This window comes from Vigna unguiculata, chromosome 6 (genome assembly GCF_037176805.1).
Source record: "Vigna unguiculata cultivar grain cowpea cultivar isolate G323 ecotype 2 chromosome 6, ASM3717680v1, whole genome shotgun sequence".
In the NCBI taxonomy this organism is placed as follows: Eukaryota; Viridiplantae; Streptophyta; class Magnoliopsida; order Fabales; family Fabaceae; genus Vigna; species Vigna unguiculata.
In genome coordinates this window covers 26,789,514-26,814,778 of record NC_140797.1, presented here as the reverse complement: position 1 = coordinate 26,814,778, position 25,265 = coordinate 26,789,514, and the positions used below count along the sequence as shown (strand labels likewise).

At 34.6% G+C, this 25,265-nt stretch overlaps 1 protein-coding gene and 1 pseudogene across 2 annotated transcripts; both read right to left on the bottom strand.

The window, feature by feature from the left end:
- Positions 1 to 15,742: 15,742 nt before the first annotated feature.
- LOC146885700 (protein ECERIFERUM 26-like) lies at positions 15,743 to 16,677 on the bottom strand (annotated as a pseudogene).
- Positions 16,678 to 19,227: 2,550 nt separating this feature from the next.
- Positions 19,228 to 20,521, bottom strand: LOC114188888 (uncharacterized). 2 transcript variants are annotated; one of them, XR_003605467.2, is made up of 2 exons: positions 20,323 to 20,521; positions 19,228 to 19,509 (listed from the first exon to the last, which is right to left on the bottom strand). XR_003605467.2 is itself a non-coding variant. In XM_028077553.2 (2 exons), exon 2 carries the CDS (start codon positions 19,499 to 19,501, stop codon positions 19,328 to 19,330), a length of 174 nt encoding a protein of 57 aa, XP_027933354.1. In that variant the 5' UTR covers position 19,502; positions 20,323 to 20,393; the 3' UTR covers positions 19,228 to 19,327. The 2 variants fall into 2 exon arrangements, 1 of the variants encoding a protein (XP_027933354.1); XM_028077553.2 differs by having other exon boundaries at positions 19,228 to 19,502; positions 20,323 to 20,393.
- Between the last annotated feature and the right edge of the window lie 4,744 nt (positions 20,522 to 25,265).

Below are 25,265 nucleotides of genomic sequence, written 5' to 3'. Positions count from 1 at the left end.
GACACAATTTTGCTTCAATGTTAGCTGAAAAACGTATTTAAAATGTTAAATAAACTTAGCAAAAATAGGGTTAAAAAGACTAAATCCATGATTAAAAAAACTAAATTCATACATTTCTAAAGTGTGGGGACTAAATTAGATCAAAATTTCAAAGAGGGACTAATTTAAATTTTTACTTAAAGTTAAGGGACATAAAACATATTTAACACAAAACTTAACAAACATTATATTTCATTAAATGTAGCAAAATTACATTAGGGTAGCATGTTGATGTATCCAAAAAAAATCATTACAAATTAATAATCGAATTCTACAACTAAAGTTTTTATCCTAATCCTAAAATGTTTTGCTTCCATCACTTGATTCAATCACATCATTTGGAGATGTCATGTGTAAGAACCGTGAAATTAATTAATTAAATAATTAATTAATTAATAAATGTGAGTGGAAAGAGCCTTTATGGCATTAATTATTGTTTGATGTGACGTGGAAAAGTACTAGCTCAAGTGGTTGAAAGTACTTTGATTTTGTGAGAGGACTTGGGTTTGAGTCCTATGTATGCCAATTATGTGTTGTATGGTTTATTATTATTTTGTTTTGGTAATGTAATTGTGAATGGGGAATGATAGTATAATCATAAGATTATAATGGTTATCATAAAATGTGAATTGACATAGTGGTTGTGTTTTGGCCTTATGAGTGGAAGGTCATGGGTTCAAACCTTAATGGACATAGAGTAAGTTTTATTTTTGCTAACTATTAGTTGTGGTTGAATGTGAAGAGGCAAAGAAAACCTAGCAGAAGGGTAACCATTAGGTGCGGAAAAATCACCAACTAAGGGACTTGAATAGCCATTAAGCCCACACTAAAGCCAATCTCGTTTTTTTTTTTCATTAGCCATCTTAAGGCACATATAAAAGGAAGAATTTAAGGGGGAATAGGGTTTCTGCAGTTTGGTTAGTTCCTTTAAAGAGAAGAGCACGAAATTGAGGCTGTGAGGTGAGGTTTTGGGTGTGTAAGGGGCTGAATTGAGAGAGAGAGTCCGTGGCAAATCATTGGCGAATCAAGGAATCCTATTTTCTTCCCAATTTCAATCAAGCATTCAGGTTAGGGGAGTTGAACTCTATTTTTCGTACTATAGTTATATGTATGTGATTTTGATTGATTTATGCCAAGAAATTCAGATTATGTATGATGGAGATTAGGGGTTTGGGTACTGTGATAATTGTTTTATCAAATTGCTCATGGAATTGTACAAATGTGAGAGTTTCCTAGACTGTGAATATTGTTTGTGGTTCGACTTGAACTTCTAGGAACTAAATTGTGCCTAAGTCATGTATATACGTTTGTGCATCGTGTCCAATTGTTGGTAATGCGTAATTGGTGATTTTGGTATTGGCTTTGGGTATTTTGGTGTATGGACAGTGGCGAAACCCTACAAGTTTCGCCCAAGCGACACCCTCTCGCCTAGGCGAGAGTTGCAGGAGTTCAATCAGGGTTTTGGCTCGAGCAATTCGCTCAGGCGACCTGAGTTGGTGTTGAGCGACCTGGTCTCTCGCTCAGTCGAGAAACACTCGCCTAAGCGAGGTCGCGAGGTGACCTGGGTGTTCTGAGCACGAAACCTCGTCCAGGCGAGGAGTTTTGTCTGTTACGCGAACCAGGGTCTCGCTGAGGCGAGACAACCTCGCCTAAGCAAGATGTTGTGGTCATGTGTGATGTTTTGCTTGCATTGTAGCCCATGCGAGATTGAATTAGGTGTTTGGGCGAGAGATGATCTCGCCTAGGCGAGGGGATCTCGCCTAAGCGAGATAACATGATGATGTTGTTGTTTTAAGCTCGCTCAGGCGAGGTGAGCTAGCCTAAGCGAGGCTGAGGGCTTAGCTTGGGCAAGAGTCCCTAGCTTAAGCGAGTTTATGCGAAGTTCCATGTATGTATATGATTGTGTGTGTGATTTGGATGCTTTATCCTAAGTATAAGAAGTACATGCATGTGGTGTGGTATTTAGGCTTGAAGGACTAAGTCCAATAGGGGTTTGGGATGTGCTTGGTGGTTGGACACATGATGGGCATGGAACTGGTTGAGTTCCCGTCGGCTACTATTGGGCGAGGAGTCCTTAGTATGGTGATTACATGTGTCGGGCACGCGATGGGCAAGGAACTGTTATGTTCCCGTCAGCTACTATTGGGCGAGGAGTCTATAGTATGGTGATTGCGTGCGTGCCAGGGTCCAAGTTGAGAAGACTTGGATGTTTTACTACAAACGAGGAGTCTGTAGGGCAGGACTATGAGCGGGATAGGCTCATAGGGTTGGACCACGAATGAGTTAGTTTTGTGGGAGCACAGTGAAGTCCCAAGACCTAGTTCATACATATGACTCATGAAGGACTATAAGGTCATGGTTGGGTAATTTGATAATGAGATATTTAATTATGTTATTTTGGGATGGGTGACATTTTTCTTTCATGTATTTTGTTTATTTATTGTGCATAGCTCACCCTTTCTGTGTGTGTGGCGATGATCGGATGATTCGTTATCCGGGAGCAGATGATTTGACAGGTGGGTCAGGAGATGCATAAACTCGGAGCGAGGGATAGCTGGGGATTTTTGTATATATGTTTATTATTTTGGTTTTGAGATAATTTTGTAACCTTTTGGGAGCCATTTGAATTTTATTTCAGTTTTATAATTATGGACTCTGGTATTTATTACATTGTATTACAATTTTAAATTTCCCGTGTTTTTGGGAAATGGTTTTATATTAAATGCGGTCTTTATTTTATTTTGGAATTTATTTATTAAATATTAGTAATATTCCTTAGGGATGTTACATCATGTTACTACTAACATCTGGTGCCTACAATGAATAAATAAGGAGAATATAAGTAATTGAATTAGATAACAATACAATAAGTTTAAGTAATATTCTTTTCTACATCATACCTCATTAGTAAAGGGATGTACCAAACTAGTAGCCATTGCAACAAGATGTGTTGGACGTCTTCTTTAGAAGTAATGTAGGCAAGCAATATTTGCATTGGATTCTTGATAGTTGCAACCTCACTTTCTATCTCCAAAACTTGTCATCCATATTTGGTGAAGCTTTATTTGATGAAGCAAATTTGACACCACTTAATCTTGTAGTTGATTGCTGCAAACCAATGGTAGGATAAGCTTCAGCTGAAAGTCCTCTAACCCAACTTGGATGTGCTATTCCAAATATGACACCAATAGGGTCATTTGGAGATATATGTGAGGAAATATCTAGATTTTACAACACCAAGCATCAATATTTTCCTGCATAAAATGACAATAATTGTTCAAATCTTAGTTCATATATTGGCACATTTACACATACTATCATATATAAGTTTACCACACTGCATTTGTCAGCACGAGTGTTTGTGTCATTTCATGCCTGCTATAGTTGGTTATTAATGTATACGAAAAATATTCAAAAGAAGTAAAAGCATCACCATTTGGCAGAAGAATAAGGAATATAACTTGGAATCTAACTTTATATTCAACATAGTTTGGTATGTATTATGCCCATCACTACAAATTTTGCAAGATCTTAACCTCAATTTGAATATTCTAGAAGAGTGAGATCAATCTTTTTTCTTTCTCCTACTCCACAACCCCAAAGCCCAAATACAAGTGTAAAAAGTTGGTGGCAATGTGAAAGAGGAAAACTTCTTTATGTCTTGTTTTTTCGCTTTCAATTCTAGAAACTTTTTCAAAGCTTCTAGATTTCGGGTTTCGAAGGAAAATGAAAAGATAAGTTCAACTTCATTTCACTCATCATGTTTCCACTCATCTTAACCATGCATAAATTGCATGGCTTTAAAGTCATAGAAACAACAATGACAATAAGAAATGTGAATAAGAAAAATGCGTTTGCTGTGAAAGCTAGACTAAGATAGAAGAAATGAGAGAAAATAATTCACTTCAAATGTCGCCGTGACTTTTAAGAGTGAATGAATAATTGCTACACATGTATTTATAGGTTTACAAGATTGATAAATACTATTTAAAATATCTTCTAGAAATAATAGTTTTTTTAATCTTAAAATGTTTAAATGATATTTTTTATTTTCAATATCTAAAAAGGATAAGATTTGATAACTTAGTGTGTCGTCTCAGGGTTTTGCTTATGTTATTGCCTAAGTAACTCGATGCGTTGTTTGAGGGCTTTCATTTATGTTATCGTCTAGATAACTCAGTGTCTCGTATGAGGGCTTTGATTATATTACATCTAAGTAACTCGGTGCCTCACTTGGAGGGCTTTCTAATCAACATTAGATAAAAAGAATGCAAATATGTGTGCCTCGCTTGGAAAAGAGGATTTTTATTTAGAAAGTAAAGTGTACCTTGTTAAAACCTTGCTTGGTAAAACCTAACTTAGGGACAAAATTCAAGTGAAGGAAATGGAGTATACACATCCTTGTACCTTAACAACAATACATCTTTAAGTAGGTTGCATTCCACGTCCACCGGAGCAGTTTTTAATACATCTTTGTATATGTTGCTAGAACATGTTTTAACTCATGCTACCGACTTAGGTAGGATCATGTGTTGTCATCTTAGGCATGCTTTGTATATGTTGTTGCCTTAGGAAGACTTTCTGATTGTGGATGTTTGCCCTTATGCATATGTAAGAGGAGCCTAGGGAGAAAACCTCCCTTGCGCTTTTTGCCTTTTTCGTCCTTGTAAGTCTTTTCGTCCTTCAACTTTCTTTTCTTTGGCTTTCTTTCTTTATAGTTACTCTTTTATTTTATTTTTCTTTGAGGTTTGTCTTGCTACAGCCTCAATTATCAACTTTCCAATAAGTTCTTCTAGTTGTCCTTCTGTTTTAATGTTTTGATCATTGTCGAAGTTTCTCCAAACTAAGTCTTCTTTCTAGAGCGTTCTTTCATGAACCCGGGTGTTGTAATGTCGAGTTGTTATCCAATCTTGTATTCAAGTATTTAGACGTCGAGTTATTGTAGTAATCAAGCACTATAACATTGAGTTTTTCTTGTACTCATTGAATTCTTTAGGTACTTGTGTATTGAAACACCGAGTTGCTGTTGCTTTTGTACTCGGGTGTTGGAACACCGAATTGCTCCTACACTTGGGTATTGGAATGTCGAGGTGCTTTTATACTCGGGCACTGGGATGTCGAGTTATTCATGTACTCATTGAATTCTTCCTATACTCAGGTATTGGAACGTTGAGTTTACTCATGTATTTAGACCACTAAAATGTAGAGTTATTCTTGTACTCAGTTACTGGAACACTGAGAAGCTTTTGTACTCGATCACCAGAACGCCGAGTTGCTCTTATTACTCGGTCACTGGAATGCCAAGTTGTTCTTGTTACTCGACCATTGGAACACCAAGTTGCTCTTGTTACTCGGTTATTGGAATTCTGAGTTGCTCTTGTTACTCGATCACTAGAACATTGAGTTACTTTTGTAACTCAGTCACTAGAACACCGAGCTACTTTTGTACTCAAGGTACTGGAATGTTGAATTGCTTTCTTGGTTGATTAGGATTGTGCACCTGTATGACCCGTGGAAATTAATTAATTAAATAATTAATTAAGTAATAAATGCGGGTGGTGGGAAACTTTGAAGTCATTAAATGTTAATGGGTATGACGTGGAAAAGTACTAACTCAAATGGTTGAGAGTACTTTATATGTGTGAGAGGACTTGGGTTCAAGTCCTATGAATGCCTGTTGTGTGTTACTTGAATTATTCTTGTTTATTTTTGATAGTATATTTGTGAATAGCGACTGATATTATAATTATAGAATTATAATAGTTATCACTGAATGTGAATTGGCACAGTGGTTATGCTTTGGCCTTATGAGTGGAAGGTCATGAGTTCAAACCTTGGTAGTCAGGAATTTACCTTTATTTTTGCCAACTTTAGCTTGGAGTGAATGTGAAAAGGTGGGGGTAAACCTAGGAGAAGGGGCAAGTCAAAAGGGGCTGAAAAACCATTGAATAACTACCCTTGAATAGGAATTAAACCCACCAAGCCTATTTTCGTTTTATTTTTAAACCCTCAATGGAGACACATATAAAAGGGCCAATTTGAGAAAAAAAAAGGGTTCTGGGTGAACCAAGGACTGTCATTCTTCTCAATTCTAATCAAGAATTCCAAGTTAGGGGAGTTATTCTTATGTGTATACGAATTTTGTTGTGATTCTTTGTTTGTGTTATTCTCAATTTGATTTTGCATAATGTTAATTTCATATTATAGGCACTGTGATTGAGAATTGGAGAAATTGATATTGTGCATAAAGTTTTGGGATGATTTATATGAATTGAATGAGGGTTTTGGTATGGAATGGTTGTGAATGCCAAACCTTGTGTCTTAGTAGTCAAATTTGGATATAAAGCGTGATTCTGAAGTATTCTTGCAATTATGCTGTGTTAGTAATGATTGAGTGATGTTTTGGCTTTGCTTTTGGTGAATTGGGTGCGTGGACAGAGACAAAACTCTGCAATTCTCGCCCAAGCGAGCCCTTTCGCCTAAGCGAGAGTTGGAGAAACTCGTTCATGGTTTTTGGTTCACGCTGATCGCTCAGGGGACTTGGTTCAGTGTTGAGTGACAGTCAATCTCGCTTAGGCGAGAGTGGCTCGCCTAAGCGAGGTCGCGAGGAAACCTGGATGTTTTGAGCGCGACTTTTCGCTCAGGCGAGAAGTTTTAGAGTGTTGAGCGACGGATACACTCGCTTAGGCGAGAATGGCTCGCCTAAGCGAGGTCGCAATGAGACTTGGTGTTTTGTTGATTGAATCCTCGTCCAGGCGAGGAGCTTTGTGTGTATTGAGCGACTTGAGGTCTCGCTCAGGCGAGAAGAGCTCGCCTAAGCAAGATGAAGAGGTATAGCCACTGTTACACGCTTGCTCAGGCGAGGTGGGCTAGCCTAAGCGAGACTGGGGTTCTAGCTTGGGCGAACAGGCATGGCTTAAGCGAGAATGGCGAGGAACCATGTTCTTATGCATTGTTTGGATTGTTGTTTGATATTTCCTAACTTATAGGAAGTTATATGCATGTGTTTATGGTGTTTGGGCTTGAAGGATTAAGTTCATAGGGTGGACCGCATGCGGAACGTGAAATGTTTAGCTCACCGGAGGTACTCTTGTTGGGATGAATGAGCGAGGGAGTTCATTTCATGCTCAACTTGAGAATGCTATGAGCGAGGGAGTTCATAGTAAGAAAGGCAGGTATGCGGTCTGGGTCCGAGCGAGGAGTTCGGATGACGGACGAGGAGGGTCGTGGAAGCACATGAAATCCTAGAGTTAGAATACATGCATGAACTTATATTGGTTATGAGGGTGGGAATGTGGGTGTTTATAGAAAATAAACAAATGATTAATTATGAATGGGTTGGGGTTTTATGTATTTGAATATATTTATGTGCATAGCTCATCCTATTTGTTTGTGTGTGGTGATGATCAGGTAATTTATTATCCGGGAGCAGATGATGTTACAGGTGAGCCAGAAGACGCTTAGTGGCGGAAAGTGGGCTCAGTGCACGAGGGGATTTTATAATTGTTTTTGGTTTAATTTATATGTAATTTGATTACAGTTTTGACTGCTCTAGAATATTGGATTATTAATATTTTAAAGTTTTGAAATTTTCCGTGGTTTTTGGGAAATAGTTACTTTAATAAATGAGGTTTTTGTATATAAATTGTTGTTTATTATTTATTTTAAGTAATATCCTACCGGGATGTTACAACACCCATCAGATAACAACAACCCTTGGATCATCTTGCTCATGGCCATGAACTATGGTGGTTCAACCTAATATGATGCGGCGTTGTGCACATATCCTCTGTTGTTACAATTATAATCATGGTGAATGCTCTGTCCGGAGAGTTCATCCCTACATTCGTTGACTTTAGGCTCTGCTCTTGTAGGATGATGGGACCTAGCCGCCCTTTCACGCTAGTGAGGTGAAGCATGATCTCTCTTTGACCTTCGAGATTCTTCCCCAAGTCTACTCTAATGATCCCAACATTCTAGAGTTGAAGATTATCGCTTCTTCGAGTGGTTGTGCAAGACTCTACTACTCGGTCGGAGTTTTACAATTACTTCTTAGGTTATTCCTGTTGGAGCGATCTCTCTTTCTCCATTTTGTCAAGCCTCTGGTTCTTTTACTTCCAAACAACTCTCTATGTTGTTGTTGCTTCTCTTACGCGAGCTTCTTTCCGGACTTCATGAATAAGATATAGATCAACTCAAAGGTTTTCTTCATTGTGTTCTTCACAAAGTGTTGTCTTGTCGATCTCTAGTAGCGAGTGACTCTCTTTTCTTGTGAGGAAGATTAAAGATGATTTTGGTTGAGATTTAGGCTTTAAACGAAGGATGATGTAAGTGAGACCACCGAAATTGCCAACTGTGCAATGCATATAAGTTTTTCTAAAGAGAAATATTGGTCAAAGTTTACCAAGTAGACTCCCAAGAAAGAGAGGTGAGTCACAATGGAAAAACTTAAGAACCTTGTCTTTCCTAGCCAAAGTTTTCCTCAGTGTTTGTTTAATAATTTCCTCTCAGAAATCCTTAAGAAGATCATACCAAGATTCTACTAAAGAGTATCATTCATACCTTGTGCATATCGATCTATTAGCATTCTCATGCAATACAGATTTTGTGGTCATCCTGATTGAGACCAATTTGTAAGTTGTCATCCTTGTAAGCTTTATCAAAGCTTCATCTCCAAGTTGGTGTGTTAGGCTTTCAAGACTCGAGCTATTGCATCTTTTTGGAAGACTTTGAGTTCTGATGAGAGAAGGGAGATCCACCGCTTTAGGCACTAATGTAAGGAAATGGTTTTTTATACAAGCTTGTGCATTTATTCCTGACGCCTCTAAGATAGCTCTTGAATGACTTTTCATCCAAGCTTATGCGTTATTCTTAACAACTCTAAGATAACTCTCGTATGAATTTTCATCTGAATTTACTATCATCAGTTCCTGCTTAAATTTGGGTTTAATCCATTTTATTCTCTTGGTGTTGAGATTTGACCTTGCCATTATATTGTTTATTGAAATGTTGCATGGTGGTTGATAGGCAGGTGAAGTTGGAATTTGTTGAACTTACTGCATACAGGTTGTGTGCAGTCATGCTGGCTTGGTAGATTAAGGGAAGTAGCTTTTGCTACCATAAAAAGTGTTCCTCCAACCACATAACTTTACGCTTGCATGGAAGATTCTCTTGATCAGGCTTGGATACTTCAAAAACGTAATATGGCTTGTTAAGACGATGTTTATGAAGCTTAGTGAAGTTATGTTGGTGTGACCCAATAATTACTATGAAGGGTCTAACATTCTAGTCGAATATTACGTATAAAGAAAAATTATAATTGAAAATAAATTCAAAAATAATTATTATTCCTAGAACATGGGAAAATTTAAAATCCTCAATGGCTGTAAATAAAATAAGTCGTAAAAAATTTATTACACGTTCGAAATCCAAAGCCAACTAGTAATTAAAATTTTCAAGTTCAAAAAACACATGTTTTTCATAAAACCCCAAGCTCTAGCCCTCGCTCCTTCTCGATGCTTCGCCATTAGCACCTGGATCATCAACACCTGGATTCTACTTTTGTGTGACAAGTCACACAATCATCGTCAAATACAAATAGAAAGAATGAGCTAAATAATTAAACATGCATAAATGAAGATAAATACTCCATACTCAAAATAACTTAACCATGTTCTCATTTTAAAGACCTCAATACCATGAGGTACAATGAAAACCCTATCTCATAATCTCTGCGAGATCAAGACATAATCAACCATGGTCTTAGGGATTTCATATGCTTCCACGAACTTACCCGTTCGTAGTCCAACTCTACGATCCTCCCTGTTCGTAGTTCAACTCTACAAATCTCTCCGCTTGTAGCCTAACATGCGTGAACACATCCTATTATGAACCTTCCCGCTCATAACATTCATAAGTGTGAGCACAGAACATACGAACCTCCTCGCTCGTATCCTTACACAAGAGTACATCCAATATGAACCCTATCACCTGGCGGTCACCCTTGTGTCACTATGAGCTATACCAGTAACATGAAATTATGGGTTTTTGCACCCTACAACAAGTTTTAATGATCCTAAGACTCCAGACACCTGATTCTAGAATACATAATAAAGATATATTTGTTCAATGGCTTAAAAATGCACAATCACACTCTCATGCATCAATCAATCACACACACACACACGCACACACACACACACACACACACACTAAGATTCATAAATAGCCATAACAGGGACCTCAATGCATATTCAGAAAGGTCAATATGACTTACTTGTGCAACTACAATTACCTGCACATCAATTTCATCTATATTGATATACATGCACTCACCAATAAAGTAATTCTTAAAATGTGAATAAAACAAAGGAGCATTCATGTTCATGGAAAGCTCACAACAAAACCCAACCATGCTTCCAACTCATGCCATATTGAACTTACCTCCAAACTAGTACCAATAATTTAGTTTTAAACCATTAACAACAATATGAATTGGAAACAATAACAACAATCTAGATTTAAACAGCAAATATCAAATTTATGATAATTCTACATAATAAAGAACAACCACAAGAAGTAGTATTAAGAACATCTCACAGAGATAGAAAGTCTTCTATTTTGAATGACTTTGTGGTTTTACTACAAGAGTCAAAAAATGACTTAAGTATTGATAATGATCCAGTTTCATTTTCAAAAGCCATTAATGGTGATAATTCTGATAAGTGGTTAGATGTCATGAAAGATAAGATTAAATCAATGGCACATAATGACGTATGGGACCTTGTGGAATTTTTAGAAGGATGCAAGAGAGTTGGGTGTAAATGGGTCTTTAAGATTAAGCGTGACACTCATGGCAATATCGAACGTTACAAGGCCTAACTTGTTGCCAAAGGTTTTACTTAAAAAGATGGCATTGGCTATAAAGAAACATTTGCGCTTGTTTCTAAGAAAGATTCTTTTAGAATTATCATGACATTAGTAGCTCTTTATGATCTTGAGTTTCATCAAATGGATGTTAAAACTGTTTTTCTGAATGGGGATTTAGAAGAGGATGTTTATATGTACCAATTGGTGGGGTTCACTAAAGAAGGAAAGGAACACATGGTGTGTAAACTTAAGAGATCAATATACAGACTTAAGCAAGCTTCTCGACAATGGTATCTTAAGTTCAATGATACTATTGTGTCCTTTAGATTTAAGGAAAACATTGTTGATCAATGTATATATCTGAAGGTCAATGGAGAAAGTTTATATTTCTAATTCTGTATGTTGACGATATCTTGCTTGCGACTAATGATCTTAGTGTATTACGTAAGACTAAGAGTTTTATCTCTAATAACTTTGAAATGAAAGATATGAGTGAGGCATACTATGTGATAACAATAGAAATATTTCGTGATAGATTATAAGGATTGTTAGGTTTGTCTTAGAAAACATATATTAATAAAGTAGAGAGATTCAAAATGGATAAATATTCAGCATCTCCCGTTCTAATACAAAAAGGAGACAAGTTTAGTCTCATGTAATGTCCAAATAATGATTTGGAACAGAAACAAATGGAAGATATCCCTTCATCTATTGTTGGAAGTTTGATGTACGCTCAAACATGTACGAGGCCAGGTTTTAGCTTTGTAGTTGGTATGCTTGGTAATACCAAAGTAATCTAGGACTGCAACATTACAAATAAAGTTTTAAGATACCTAAAAGGAATAAAAAATCACATGCTTATGCAAAATTTGATCACTTTGAGGTGATAAGTTATACAGATTTAGACTTTGCTGGCTGTATGGATACAAGAAAGCCTACATTTGGTTATGTGTATCTTTTAGCCCGAGGAGTGATTTCATGGAAAAGTGTGAAGCAGTCTATCATTGCTGCATCCACTATAGAAGCTGAATTTGTGGCGTGCTTTGAGGCCACAATTGCGAAACTTTATTTCAGAACTTGGAGTAGTCAACAATATTTCCAAGCCGCTGAAAATTTCTTGTGATAATTTCACAACAGTCTTCTTTTCTAAGAACTACAAGTATTCTAAAAGGTGCTAAGCATATGGAGTTGAAATACTTAGTTGTTAAAGAAGAAGTTCATAAATGTAGAGCGTCAATAGAACATATAAGCACAAATCTTATGATTGTTGACCATTTGACAAAAGGGTTACTACCCAAATTGTATGTTGGCCATATAAAGAAAATGAGCATTAAGTCTAGTAGTGAATGTTAAATGTTGAATGTTAATGTTATTAATGTTTATGTGACACTTTGAACTCTTTAATTTATAAGTTTCTGGAAGTTGTGTTTTCTTCTTTATGTTTATACATGCAAATTATGATGAAGAAAACAAATTATGTTATGTTATTACTATTGGAAAAAAAGGACATTATGTTTGAACCCATTATGAACTTCTCATCGTAAAGTCATATTAAGGAGAAAAAGATGATACAATAGTATATGGAAGGGATCATGTTGAGTGAATGATATGTGACCGTCATGACTCTTATTATGTTTGTGTCTTTAATTATGAATAATGATGGAACCAATTTATGTAAGGTCCTTTAATGCATATTATGTTTATGTATTAAATCACATAATGTTATGATATCATATGAGTCAAGTGGAAGAATGTTATAATTAATTGACGAATTAATTTTATTATGTGCTCATTTGAAATATTATGATGAGCCCAATTGTAATTCAATAAAATATAAGGACATATTACTTGTTAGGGGAAGTGGTAATAAAAATAAAATAAAGATAAAATAAATCCCAACCCAACTTGATGGACGTTGGCTTATAAAAGGGTATTAGGGGTTTGTCTCTGACCATAAGATTCTTTCATAGTCAGCCATCAAGAAAAAGAGTGTGAGAGGAGAAAGAAAGACAAAGAGATAGATTGGGAAAATGATGTTTAAGAACAGAGATTAAAGAACACATTCTCATTGGATCTCTCATGGATCAAGGGATAACAAAGATCGAAGAACACATTCTCATTGGATCTCTCATGGATCAAGGTATAATAGAGATTCAAGAACACATTCTCATTGGATCTCTCATGGATCAAGGTTATTATCCTATTATGATTTTTGTACGAGAATGTGTGAGAACAATGAATCTTAAAATCTTAAGATCCTAGAGTAGTTTTCTGTAATGAATTATTATCCCATACAAACTACAACATTAATTTACATTATTTGTTAAGCTATTTTTATCATTTCTTTAAAAGAATTCAAAATGTTAAATATTTTTTTCATTGTTGTGTACAATTTTTAAATTTTTCGTACTTTTTTACCAACGAGACAACAAATCAGTTAAATAATAGCTAGATAAGAGTATATTTTTGTGCACCCTATAGTTTCTTTTGCAATACTATAAATATGAAAATATTGTCTTATAAAATAACCACTTTTACATATGGTACAACTTGAAAGTCATTTCCTACTTTAAAATTATATAATTTGAAAATCAATTCTACGTTTCAATGGAGTGTGCAATTCAATTTTTTTTTACTCTTGGATTGTGCTGTAAGGCCCCTTATTTTTCTACCCTAAAAGTTTAAGGGCCTAGCCTCATCTGTTGGGCCTAGCCTCATCTGTTGGGCCTAAGGGCCAACCCATAGGGTGCCCCCAAGAACTCCCTTTTAGTCTCTTCGTTTTCCATTCTGCCCACTTTGCAAAAGCAGTCCCTTTGCTCATTTATAGTCAAGCTAGCAAAACTCCACTTCCATTTCACGTAAGTTGGTCCTCGACTCACACTTTCTCTGTCTAGCTTGTTTTTCATGGTTCCAACTAGGGTTCCTCGTAATGACTTCATTTTGTTCTAGTCTTAATATTCTCAACTCACCAAACTGTTCCTAGAACTGTGGTGCTTCTCTGTAGGGTGCTTGTGTTGGTTAGCCATCATCTGTCCTGGTAAGGTAAGCTAGGGTTTGCTTGTTGCTTTCGATATTCTGCCTAATTTGGTTCTATTTCATGATAGTGTGGCTTGTTTGATGTTGTGATTGCTTGGGAAATGCTAAAACACTGTTTGGTTGTGAATGTATGGTTGTTGCACGCGTGAACTGTGGAGGAACTTAGTGTTTTCGCTCAAGCGAGCGAGTCTCACCCAAGCGAGAGTACTAGAAGTGCTCCCTGGGACATGCACGAGTTGTCGCTTAGGCGAAGAGCTCTAGTTTTGAGCGAGAGTCCATCTCGCTCAGGCGAGGAGGTCTCGCCTAAGTGAGAAAGTGCAGAAGGCCACTATTTCTGCTTGTTGAGCTCTCACCTAGGCGAAAGGAGCTCGCCTGAGCGAGATACCCTCTCGCTTGAGCGAGAAGCTGGGCGAGAGGGTGTCTTGTTCCGCTTTCCCTCTGTTCTTTGATGAATGCCACTTGTTTGGGTTGGATTATTAGGTTAAAGTATGTTTTGAGTGATGTTGCATGTATTTACTGGTTCATAGATTGGATTGTGATGTGTTTGGTATGACTTTAGTATGGAATATGAATGAAGGTTGGTTATGAATGTTGGCATGAGATTAATATGCATGATACGTACATACTTGGTTGGTGGAACGTGATTTGTATGTGGTTAGGGCGTAATTCCACAATAGTTTTTTGGTGGTGCGTCATGGGTTAGGACATAATACCATTAATCTCTAGGTGAGATCTCATGGTTGTGCCTCAGTTGGTCAGGACGTAATTCCATGACCCCTGTTAGTGGGAGTTCATGGTGGTGACTCATTTATGTAAATTAGTAAGGATTCAAGGTAAATATTGCATCCTAACACTCTAAAGAGATAGTTAGTCTCACATAGAGCGTACTGACTCGAGTGGTGAGAGTAGCAGGAGGCCTGGAACACTTTAAGGGTTAACCTTGTGTGTGGGGGATGAGACACTGGAACATTTAGCTCGGTAGAGCAGTAAAGACCACCACAAGTGCAAGCATCCGCTGAATCTGACTGATTATATGTATCTGGATGAGTCGTGCCATGAGTCTTAGTGTATTGTTATGTGTGTGTATCTGGATGACTGATTATATGTAACTGTATGATAAATTGTTTTCTGCTCTAGGTTACCCTTTTGCTTGTTTGATTGTTATGTGTGTGGTTTTCTCTCTTTGCAATGATCATCAAATTATTGATGTGAGCAGATGCGAGAACTCCTCGTGGATTCCGTTTAATTGGACTTTCTTGTAGGGCTATGACCCATGTATTTATGTTGTCCTTTAGTATTAATTTGATTACAGTTGAACTTTACACTTTGTCTCGTATTGGTATCGTGGTGTGCCTTAGTATTCCATTTTTGGTACCCTGGATATCTTTAAGGAGCTATTTTATACTCCGCATTTTGGCTCTTTATATTATTCTGTGTAATATTCCATTTGACTATATTATTATTTAAATGAGGTGTTACAGTTAAAACATTTAATTTTTTTAATTTATTAGTGTTAAAGAAAAACAAAAGTCATGGCTAAAAAAACTTAAGTTTTTCGCATTCCTAAATTTGATAACAAGATTGGTAAAGTTCCAAATATGAAAAGTTTGTTTCTCTCAATCTCATCTCAATGTTTGGAACTCGACATACCAATGATGCATGTATTGCCAAAAGAAAAGAAATATGAATGAAGATTGAAAATAATTAACACTTAGAAGAAAAGTATTTGAGATTTAAACTTTAAACAAATGATGTAATTGTGACTCAATTTATTTGTGTTAATAAATTTAAGATGAATTTAATATATTTGGTTTTCCTCCATCAACATGGACATGCAGACCTGAACCATTTGGGCTGAGAAGCCCAGGGAAATGGTAGTGTATTTTGCTTCCTTCAAATAAATGGATTTTTGTTTTCAATTAATGACTTGTAGTGGTGTATTAATTCCATGTGGGGGTGATGATTAGTGTTTTTGTTTGCTTGTGTTGTGAGAGGTAAAGGGTGGAATAGTGGATGATTAATGATTTTGTTGCCCATTGAAATATCAGCCCATGTTGTCATGAATGAAGTTGTAGAAGTGGAATCTGCCAAGAGATGAACATAGCTTAGGCCTATTGCTAATCCACCTTCTTCAAATTCAGTCACCTGAAATTTATACCAAAATTCAAACCCATATAAGGATTCACTATTTCAAGATAAAAAAGAAAGTTAAGATTTTCTAATGGATCTTTCTATTTTATCTTCTATCGAAGATTAAAAATACACCGATGATATTTTAAAAATACCAAAATCAATGTATTTTGAAAAATACAACATAGGAACAACACAAAATACCAACAGATAATCCAAATTGAATTGATTAAAAGATTTTTAACTAGAACATAAAATGTGGACCAATAATAAGGTTAGTGGAACATGTCCTCCTAATGCACAAGTTGGATTTCCTTTTCCCTATCAACATTTGCAAGCCATTCTTCCACACTCCCTTTGGCTTTGGCCTCCACCACTCTCACACTTGCATCATTGCACTTGATCTTCCAATGTCCTCTTTCATCTCTTGTCAACCTTCCACCCACCATGGGGAAATGGGTCAGCATTTCTAACAAACTCTCCTAAACCTTGGTAATAACACACCAACCTAATGTGGTTGTGCTCCATGTGGTGATCCAAAGCTAATAAGGGAAAGTACTTCCCTGGCTCCACTGCCTTGGTGCTCACCATAGTTCTTTTGCAGATGATATGATTGGAAATGTGATAATGATGTTATACATGTGTGGGGTTTTATAGATGTGTTAGTTTTAGGCATAACTCAGTCACGACATTGGAGGAAATGAAAAGGTGCATGGAGTTCAACTATTTCTAAAGGAAACAAAGTTTTCATGCATACCATAAAAACAGCCCACTAATACATGAGGAAATGATGTTTTCATGAGCCATGAATGTTGTTGGCTTGATTTTGGGGTTTACACTATATGTGGAATTTGAAGTATCATGTGCATGCATGGTTTTCACAATCTCATTACAACAAAACACTTTTATAGATAATTGCAATAATTCTTAAAGATATTCTTGCAAAATTGGTGAACTCTCAAAAACATATAAAAAAGTTGAGTTCATCGAATCATTCATGAGTCATGTATGTTGTCAAAATCTTAAAGAAAACTTAACATGGGGTATTATAATGATGTTGTTCTCCAATTAAAATAACAATTTCGCATCAATGATTCAAATAATACAAGATTTCAGAACTCTCTTAAAATTAAGAAAATAATTTTTGGATTTCCAAAATACAAAATGGATAGAGAATTTGTTACTTCTGAAAAGGAAGTTTCCAACTAAAATTGAAGGTTTAATTACTCTAACGGTACTCACTTTGGTACAAATGTGTCGATATGGTACCCGTTTTTAAAAAAGTGTTAATTGCATCCCAACTTTTGAAAAAGTGCTTCAATTAGGTCCCTTTCAGACGGAGTTGACTAACGTCGTTAGTCAACGTGCCACGTGTCAGTTTATGGTTTTTTTTAATTTTTTTAAATTTAAAAAAAATAAAAATAAAAGTGCCATGTGTCAGGTCCCCGTGTGTGATACGTGGTATTTTCAGTGCCACGTGGCAATGCAATGCCACGTTTCAATGTCACTATCAGATGTCATTGTGTTGATTGCGATTTAGTCCCCATATATGTCTTTTTGTTTCAATTTAGTACCTACTTATGTGTATTTGATTCAATCTTAACCTAATTTTTTTAATAATTAAAATCCATTTTTTATAAAATTAAAAGTAATTAAGTATAAAATTTTTACAAAAATTAAGTATTTGATATTTATATTAAAATTTAGTTGTAAAAGTCATTTTATTAAGTCATTTTTAATAAAAAAAAAATAGTATAACATTCAGACAAATAGAAATTTTGGTTTAAAATTAGTAAGAGACAATATTGTTCTATTTTGAAAAAACAAAATAATTAACAAAAACATGAGTACTTAATAAAAAAGTAATTAATAAAGTAATATGTTAAAAAGTCATTTTTAATAAAAAATATTAGTAAAACATTTATGCAAATAATAAATTTGGTCTAAAATTGAGAGAAACAATATAAATATTAGTACTTAATTTTGTAAAAATATTTATACTTAATTAGTTTTAATCTTAGAAAAAATGGATTACAAAAATATTTTACTTATTAAAAAAATTGGGACAAAATTGAATCAGATAGACATAAGTAGGTACTAAATTGAAACAAAAAGACATATATAGAGACTAAATCGAAATCAACACAATGGTATCTGATAGTGACACTAACACGTGGCATTGCAATGCCACGTGGCACTAACAATGCCACGTGTCACACACAGGGACCTGGCACGTGACATTTTTTTTTCAAAAAAAAACACATACTGACACGTGGCATGTTGACTAATAACGTTAGTCAACCCCGTCTGAAAGGGACATAATTGAAGCACTTTTTCAAAATTTGGGATGTAATTGACACTTTTTTAAAAGTGAGTACCAGATTGACACACCTATACAAAAGTGAGTATCATCCGAGTAATTAAACCAAAATTCAAATATACACTTCACTTACTCTAGTTTAGCATGTTTGTAATAGTTGCAAATCTCGATCTTAGTTCCCTCTTGGCAAATGTTATTAACTAGTTAAAATGAACATGTGGAGAAAGTTGAATTTTAAAATTAAATGCCTTGAAAACTGTTTAATTAATGAACATGATTATGTACTTTTAGCATGCACAATAAAATGATAATGCGTGTATTATCTTTTTGGAACCTATGGGATCTCATCTTACTAGCTTACACTAACGTATTCCATAGCAGATTACCTCACTAAAACTAACTCTTGTCATGTTATTTATCAGTATACATTATACAATTTAGGGAAATAAATATAGTTCAGAAGTCAATATACTAAATGTTTTCAGTCATATATATTCTTCTTTCCGGATTGTGCTAAAAATGTCTACCAAATTATACATTATGAAAATCCTTTTTATTCCTTAAAAAGAAATCTTTTTATGAAATACAATCTAAAATCTGGAAATCAGTTTTACTTTCGGAGAAAATTTTTGGAATTGTAAAGTCAAAAAATAACTTTCAAATCATACAATCCAGAGTGCAGGAAGAAAGTATCCATTTATTTCGGTAATGTCACTTAAAATTTAGAAATTGATTTTCTGGAATTCTAATTTTTTAAGATATTGAACAATACGCACAGCAGAAACAAGTAAAAACTCAAAATATAATATACAGAGACAGGTAAAAGATTGGCATGATTCGAAAATTAACACTATATTAGAAAAGAGTTTCACAGAGAAGTATCATAATGATCTGATCCAGTTACAATGGAAATGACGCCATAAAAGATACCAATCACTTCATCTTAGCCTCTGTAAACAGAACATGACGATTAACCCTAGGATCAAATTTTCGAAACTCAAGCTTCTCAGTAAATTGCCTTGGCTTCCTCTTAACATAGAAGAACCCAGTGCCGGCAGCAGAAACTAGTTTTACAAACATCTGAGCCTTCTTCTTCTTGTCACCCATTCTTTACCCTAGAAAAAGCCAAATGAATCAATCTCATAATTGCAAGAAATGTACACCGTGATTAACCAGATACTCTTTTGTTCCATTAAAACGAAGTCATATATGGTAAACTAAAAAGCAAGTTCTCGTAAAAGCACTGAATCAGCTAGCAGTGCCTTTAACCAGGGATCAACACATTATACATGTAGTTGTTATGAGTATAGAAGTAAGAATCAGACCCAGATCATAATTTTATATTCCAAATATTTGACAATTTCAATAGATTTTTTTCATACCGTTCCACTAACCAGATTATTGTAACAGGAAAAATATCACAAGACAGATAGAATATTAGTAATGAATCCGAAGAATTGCAAATGAATGTATTAGTTCCATTGTATCAAACAATAGATAAAATATCCAGAAACAACTGAATTTTCTTTCAGACATAGAATTTACTAGTCTAACAGCAGATTGCAATGTGATCAAAATAGATTTGAGAAGCCAAGATTTTTTTTTTCGACACACTGCGATTCAAATGCATTTCTCTCTCTATAAGTTCTCTAAATATAAATGTTAAATCGTTAAGAAATAAGGGGGGAACTGTTCAGTTTTTTTAACAGAAACGAATCCCTATATATCATTTACACAGATAACAGAAGTGGATTAAAAAGGAAGATAAAGAAAAATTACAGCACTGAAGTGAACTAGAACAAAAAAAAAAAAATTCGATTATTGAACTGAAAAAGGAGTCATTTAAAATTCTAGAAATGTGCAAACAAATGCTTAAGCATGAAATTCTAAGTTCATTGGAAGATCAAAGTCCTGGAGAGAGAAGGTACCTTCGATGGATGTTACAATGAGTGAACCAAGTGGGTCGGGGGTTTTGGGAATTTAGGGTTTGGAATTTCAAAACAATTGAGTTGAAGCCTTTTTGAGGTTTTGGACCATGTTTATTACATTATTATTCAAAGGCAAGACAAAAGCATAATTAATCGATTTTTCTAATTACAAAAATTCCCCAAAATAAGTATATATTTCTGCAGGGAATGATATGTGTCACAACAACAAAAAACTGTAACCAGACATAAATATTGATTTTAAAAAATATAAATTTTAGAAAGGAAGTTGCGAAACATTTATCAGGGAGAACTGAGGAAAACTATGGAAACAAGGAAAATTATAGAAAACCTGAAAAGAAATGCTCTACGAAATCAAAAGAAATGTTCTGCTGCGAAATCAGTCTAATTTCAGTAGTCGATTACGTGGAGAATTTACCAGCACTCCTGTCTGAAGACAATTCTCTTTTAACTAAGTGTACAAAACTAATCAAAATTTCGAATATTTGTTTTTTCCTAAAAATCAAGAACAGACAAATGTGAAATAAGAAAACATTTTTAAATTTTTTTAATTGTGACTGACAAGGTTACATAGTTATTTTAAAAAAATAAACTATTTTAAAAATCTTGATTTGATTAATAATTATTTTAATCTCAAATTTTAATATATTTTTTATTCATACAGCAAATTCGAGACTTAACATGATAAAAAATTATTATCAGACAAATTTAATGATAAAAAATTATTATCAGATAAATTCAAGACTAGATATAGATATGATAATTATTTTTTAACTATATGAAAAAATTCGATTATTAAATAAATTCGAAACTTTAATAACCAAATTTTATTTAAATCGAATGAAAACTATAATTATCGAATAAGTTTGAAACTAACATAATAATTAAATTTTATTTAAATCAAATCAAAATTATAATTATCAAGTAAGTCGAGATTTAAAATAGTAATCAAAATATTTTTAAATCAACTTAATAATCAATAATCTCTAATATTAAAAATGCAATTTTGATTTAAAGAAAAAAAATGGATATATATGTCCTGAAACCCAAATAAAAATATGAAATGATATCGAAAACAGATGCAAATAACATAAGCCTCTAATTAATAATACAGGGTACGCAAAGTAATATGAGTGTAGTGTAGTCTAATTATTAATACATGGGAGTGTGAAAGTTTAAAATTGGGTATAGAGAGAAAAATAGTTCCTACCCAATCCTTTTTCTGCTAGGTTTTGTTTATCATTTTTTTTTTTCACTTATTCATTATCTCTTCTATTTTTCACTTAACCAAGCGAACGACTTTCGTTAGCGAGAGTAGCAGGAACCCGTCTCTGAGATTTTGCGCGAGTGGTTGCATAGGCGGTGAACTCTAGTTTTGAGCGAGAGTAATCTCGCCCAGGCGACGAGAGCTCGCTTAAGCGAGAACTCGCTAAAACTTGGGAGGCCACTGTCCGAGCTCTCGCCCAAGCAAGATGGGCTCGCTTGAACGAAAAGGTCTCTTTCACCTGAGCGAAAAGGTCTCTTTCACCTGAGCGAGGATCTCTGGCTTGAGCGAGATCAGTGCAAGGACTATTTTATTGTTGTTTTCTCCTCTGAATTGGTTGTTGTCTCTAGTATTGATCCGTACCTTTCTATTGCATGAAGCATGATTGCCATGTGTGTTTAATCCGACATGAGATGATTGCAACATATGTGGTGCTTGAGATGGCAAGTGGAATGTTATTGGTACAAGAGTTTCATGGGAAACTCTTGGTGATGGTGTGGTTAATGTATACCTTTATATAAGAGATGTCTAGATAAATGAAGTTATCCTGAACTTTAATAATCATTCACGCTCATATAGAGTAGAATGATTGATGTGGTAAGAGTGGCAGAAAGTCCTAGTCTTTGGTAGATTAATGGCCTTAGAAAATCATGGGATTAACCTTGGGGTAGGGTTGGATGATAACTCCTTGTGTCTAGACTCTTCAAAGTTTAGAAACTAGCACATGTGCATACTTCCTTTAGAATTCTATATCAAGAGTATAATCCGAATAATTCAGTCATAGGGTTGATAGAGACCGTACCCCACCAAATTAAAATAGTTAAATGCAGTATATGAAAGTTGAACTAAGTCGTCTCCCAACGACCAATATTTTCGTCCAAAGTTTCAATTTCCAGATGAACACAACAATATAACACATGGGGGTTGGCAGATTTAGATTGTAGAATTATGAAAATATATTTCAACAGTTTTGCAAATGTTAATAGAACGATTAAAATCAGTATTGACTCCTTAAATTTGAATGCAATTTTACTCATCATAGGTCTTGTAATTAGGGTTTTTGTCTCACCCAATCCACTCATCCAGACCCACTAAGTGAGGGTTAAAAATGTGTTTCAATATGCAATTAAGCAATGCATACATCCATTCATCTATGACAATTAATCCAATTCATTAAACATGAACGAAATCAACATGAACAACCAACCCAATCTGAAATTAAGCATTAACAGATTAAAAGTAACCATTCACCACAAAATCAAGATGAAGAGAGACAAAACATGAATCCAAAACAGAACCTCAAAGTTCAATTGCATCTCCTTCAAGTAGTCAATACATTAAGTTAAAATCAACCTTGCCACTAGTGGGGAAGATGATGGGTGCGACTGCATGAGCTAAGAGACCTCCCATTCATGTGGTCAAATCAACCTTGCCACTAGTATTTACAAAAATGTCACTCTGTCACTTAGAATTACAAAAATGCCACTACTAGCCTCAAATTTGGCTCATTCACTTAGATGACGTGGAAATGACGTGGAAATGACGTGGAAATGATGTGGCAACTCTATTCAACTGAATATTAATATCCAAGCTCCAAAATTGCTTCACCCAAATACCTAAAAATAATTAAAAACGAAAATTAGACCAAATAATGTGAAATTAACCCAAATTCGGAACAGTGGCCCAATAAAGCCCAACAGATGAAAACACACTAAAGATGAACAATTAAGCACTAAACAACTGTCAAATGGGTACACAAAGGCTAGTGAAATGGAGGAAAATGATGACTCATCAAGGGTCTTGCATTTGTTGGATACCACATGTTTGAATGCCTACTATTTTACCTATCTATGAGATGCTTTAATTATCTACTTGCCATACATGTTGAAAATTTTCTTTTACTCTAGTTTACCCTTTCTGCTTGATGTTTGTTTCTCTGTATGACTTTTTTCTTTTTGCAATGATCACCAACGTATTGGTGTGAGCAGATGTGGAAGCCTCTAGTGGTCACCAAGATGATGGAAACGTTACAATGTAGCATGCATGATTTGGAAATTCTACTCCATGAAGCATCTTTTGGGGCACTATTGCCTTGTAATTTCTTGCTCTATGAGCATTCTTCTGTGAAACATTTATACTCTTAAATTATGTTTTGTTCATGGCATCGTGGTGTGCCTTAGCCTCTCTTTCTAAGTATATTTATGGATAATTGTAAGGGTTGATACATATATACTCTTTGTCTTATGCTCTGCTTTATATTATATATATGTGATGTTTTATTTAGTAAATTTGTTCTATTTAAATGAGATGTCACATATAATATTGGATGTCGATATTTATAATAGGAAAAAAATTAAAAAAATAAAAATAAAGTATCGGATGTTAATATCCGTAGAATAAAATTAAACCCTTGATGTTGATATCCGTAGATAAAAAAATATAATACTAGATGTCGACATTCGTAACGGGCAAAAACATAAAAAAATAAAAAATAAAGTATCGGATATTGACATCCGTAGAATAAATTAAGGCAACAGATGTCGACATCGATTGAAAAAAAAAAGCTTGGGGTGGGTAAGTTAGAGAGAGAAAAAATGTAGTTACTTTTAACTAAGGGGTAAAGTGAGAATTTAAAATTTCATTGAAGGTGTAGAAGAACTGTTTGGAGGTGTAGAGATAAGCTCTTTACGTGAATGAATGAACAGGTTAGTGTGTGGTTATTGGGCTAGGTATTTTACTATTTGAAAAAAATGTGAATATAAATAAGGGGACTTCTTCTTGCACCTCCTATAGCTTCTTTTGTACCCCCAAGTGTCAGTTTTCATTACCATTATATCCTTACTTACCATGGTAGTTGAGGTAATTAAAAGAAGTTATTGAATTTCTCATGTTTTTAACCGAAACATTGAACCTCCAAATTTATCCCGTTTTGAATACATATTATGCTCTCCACACAAACCCTGCACCTCCAAATTTCTTACGTTTTAAATACACTCTGTGCTCTCCATCCAAACGGAGTTTTTCTGAAACGTTTTGCTTTGGTGCGCGTGGTCCCTAACTATTTGAACCTCTGGTGGTCGCCCTTTCCCTCTGGAGCCTTTCTCTTTCTCATCGTTCTTATTGTGTATCGTTTTGACACAGGTTAGTTAGCAGTTAAATTTCATTACACCTTATTTTGACTGTGTAACATCCCTACTTTTAATAAATTATATTATTTACTTTATATTTACTTTAAATATAAGAGTTAGCAAATCTTGTGTTTTTATTAGTGCTTTGTATTATATTTAGATATAGTTTGAACATTGAGAAAGAAATTAAGTAGTTTTTAAGAAACATTAAGAATAAATAAAATAAAAATAATAATAAATGACAACAATAATATATATATATATATATATATATATATATATATTATCAAAAAGACAAGTTACTAATATATAGGTTAAAAATAAAATAAAATAAAGGAATATTCTAATCTTAAATCTAAGAGATAAGAAAGGATAAAGAAAAAATAAATAAGTAAAAAGAAAAAGATAAGAATATGGGAACATAAGAATAAGAAGTGATAAGATTGCATTTAATGCATGCAATATCACTTTGACACGACACCTAAAGCATATGTGTGAATGTGATAGGAAAGTGCAAAAGAGATGAGGGAAGA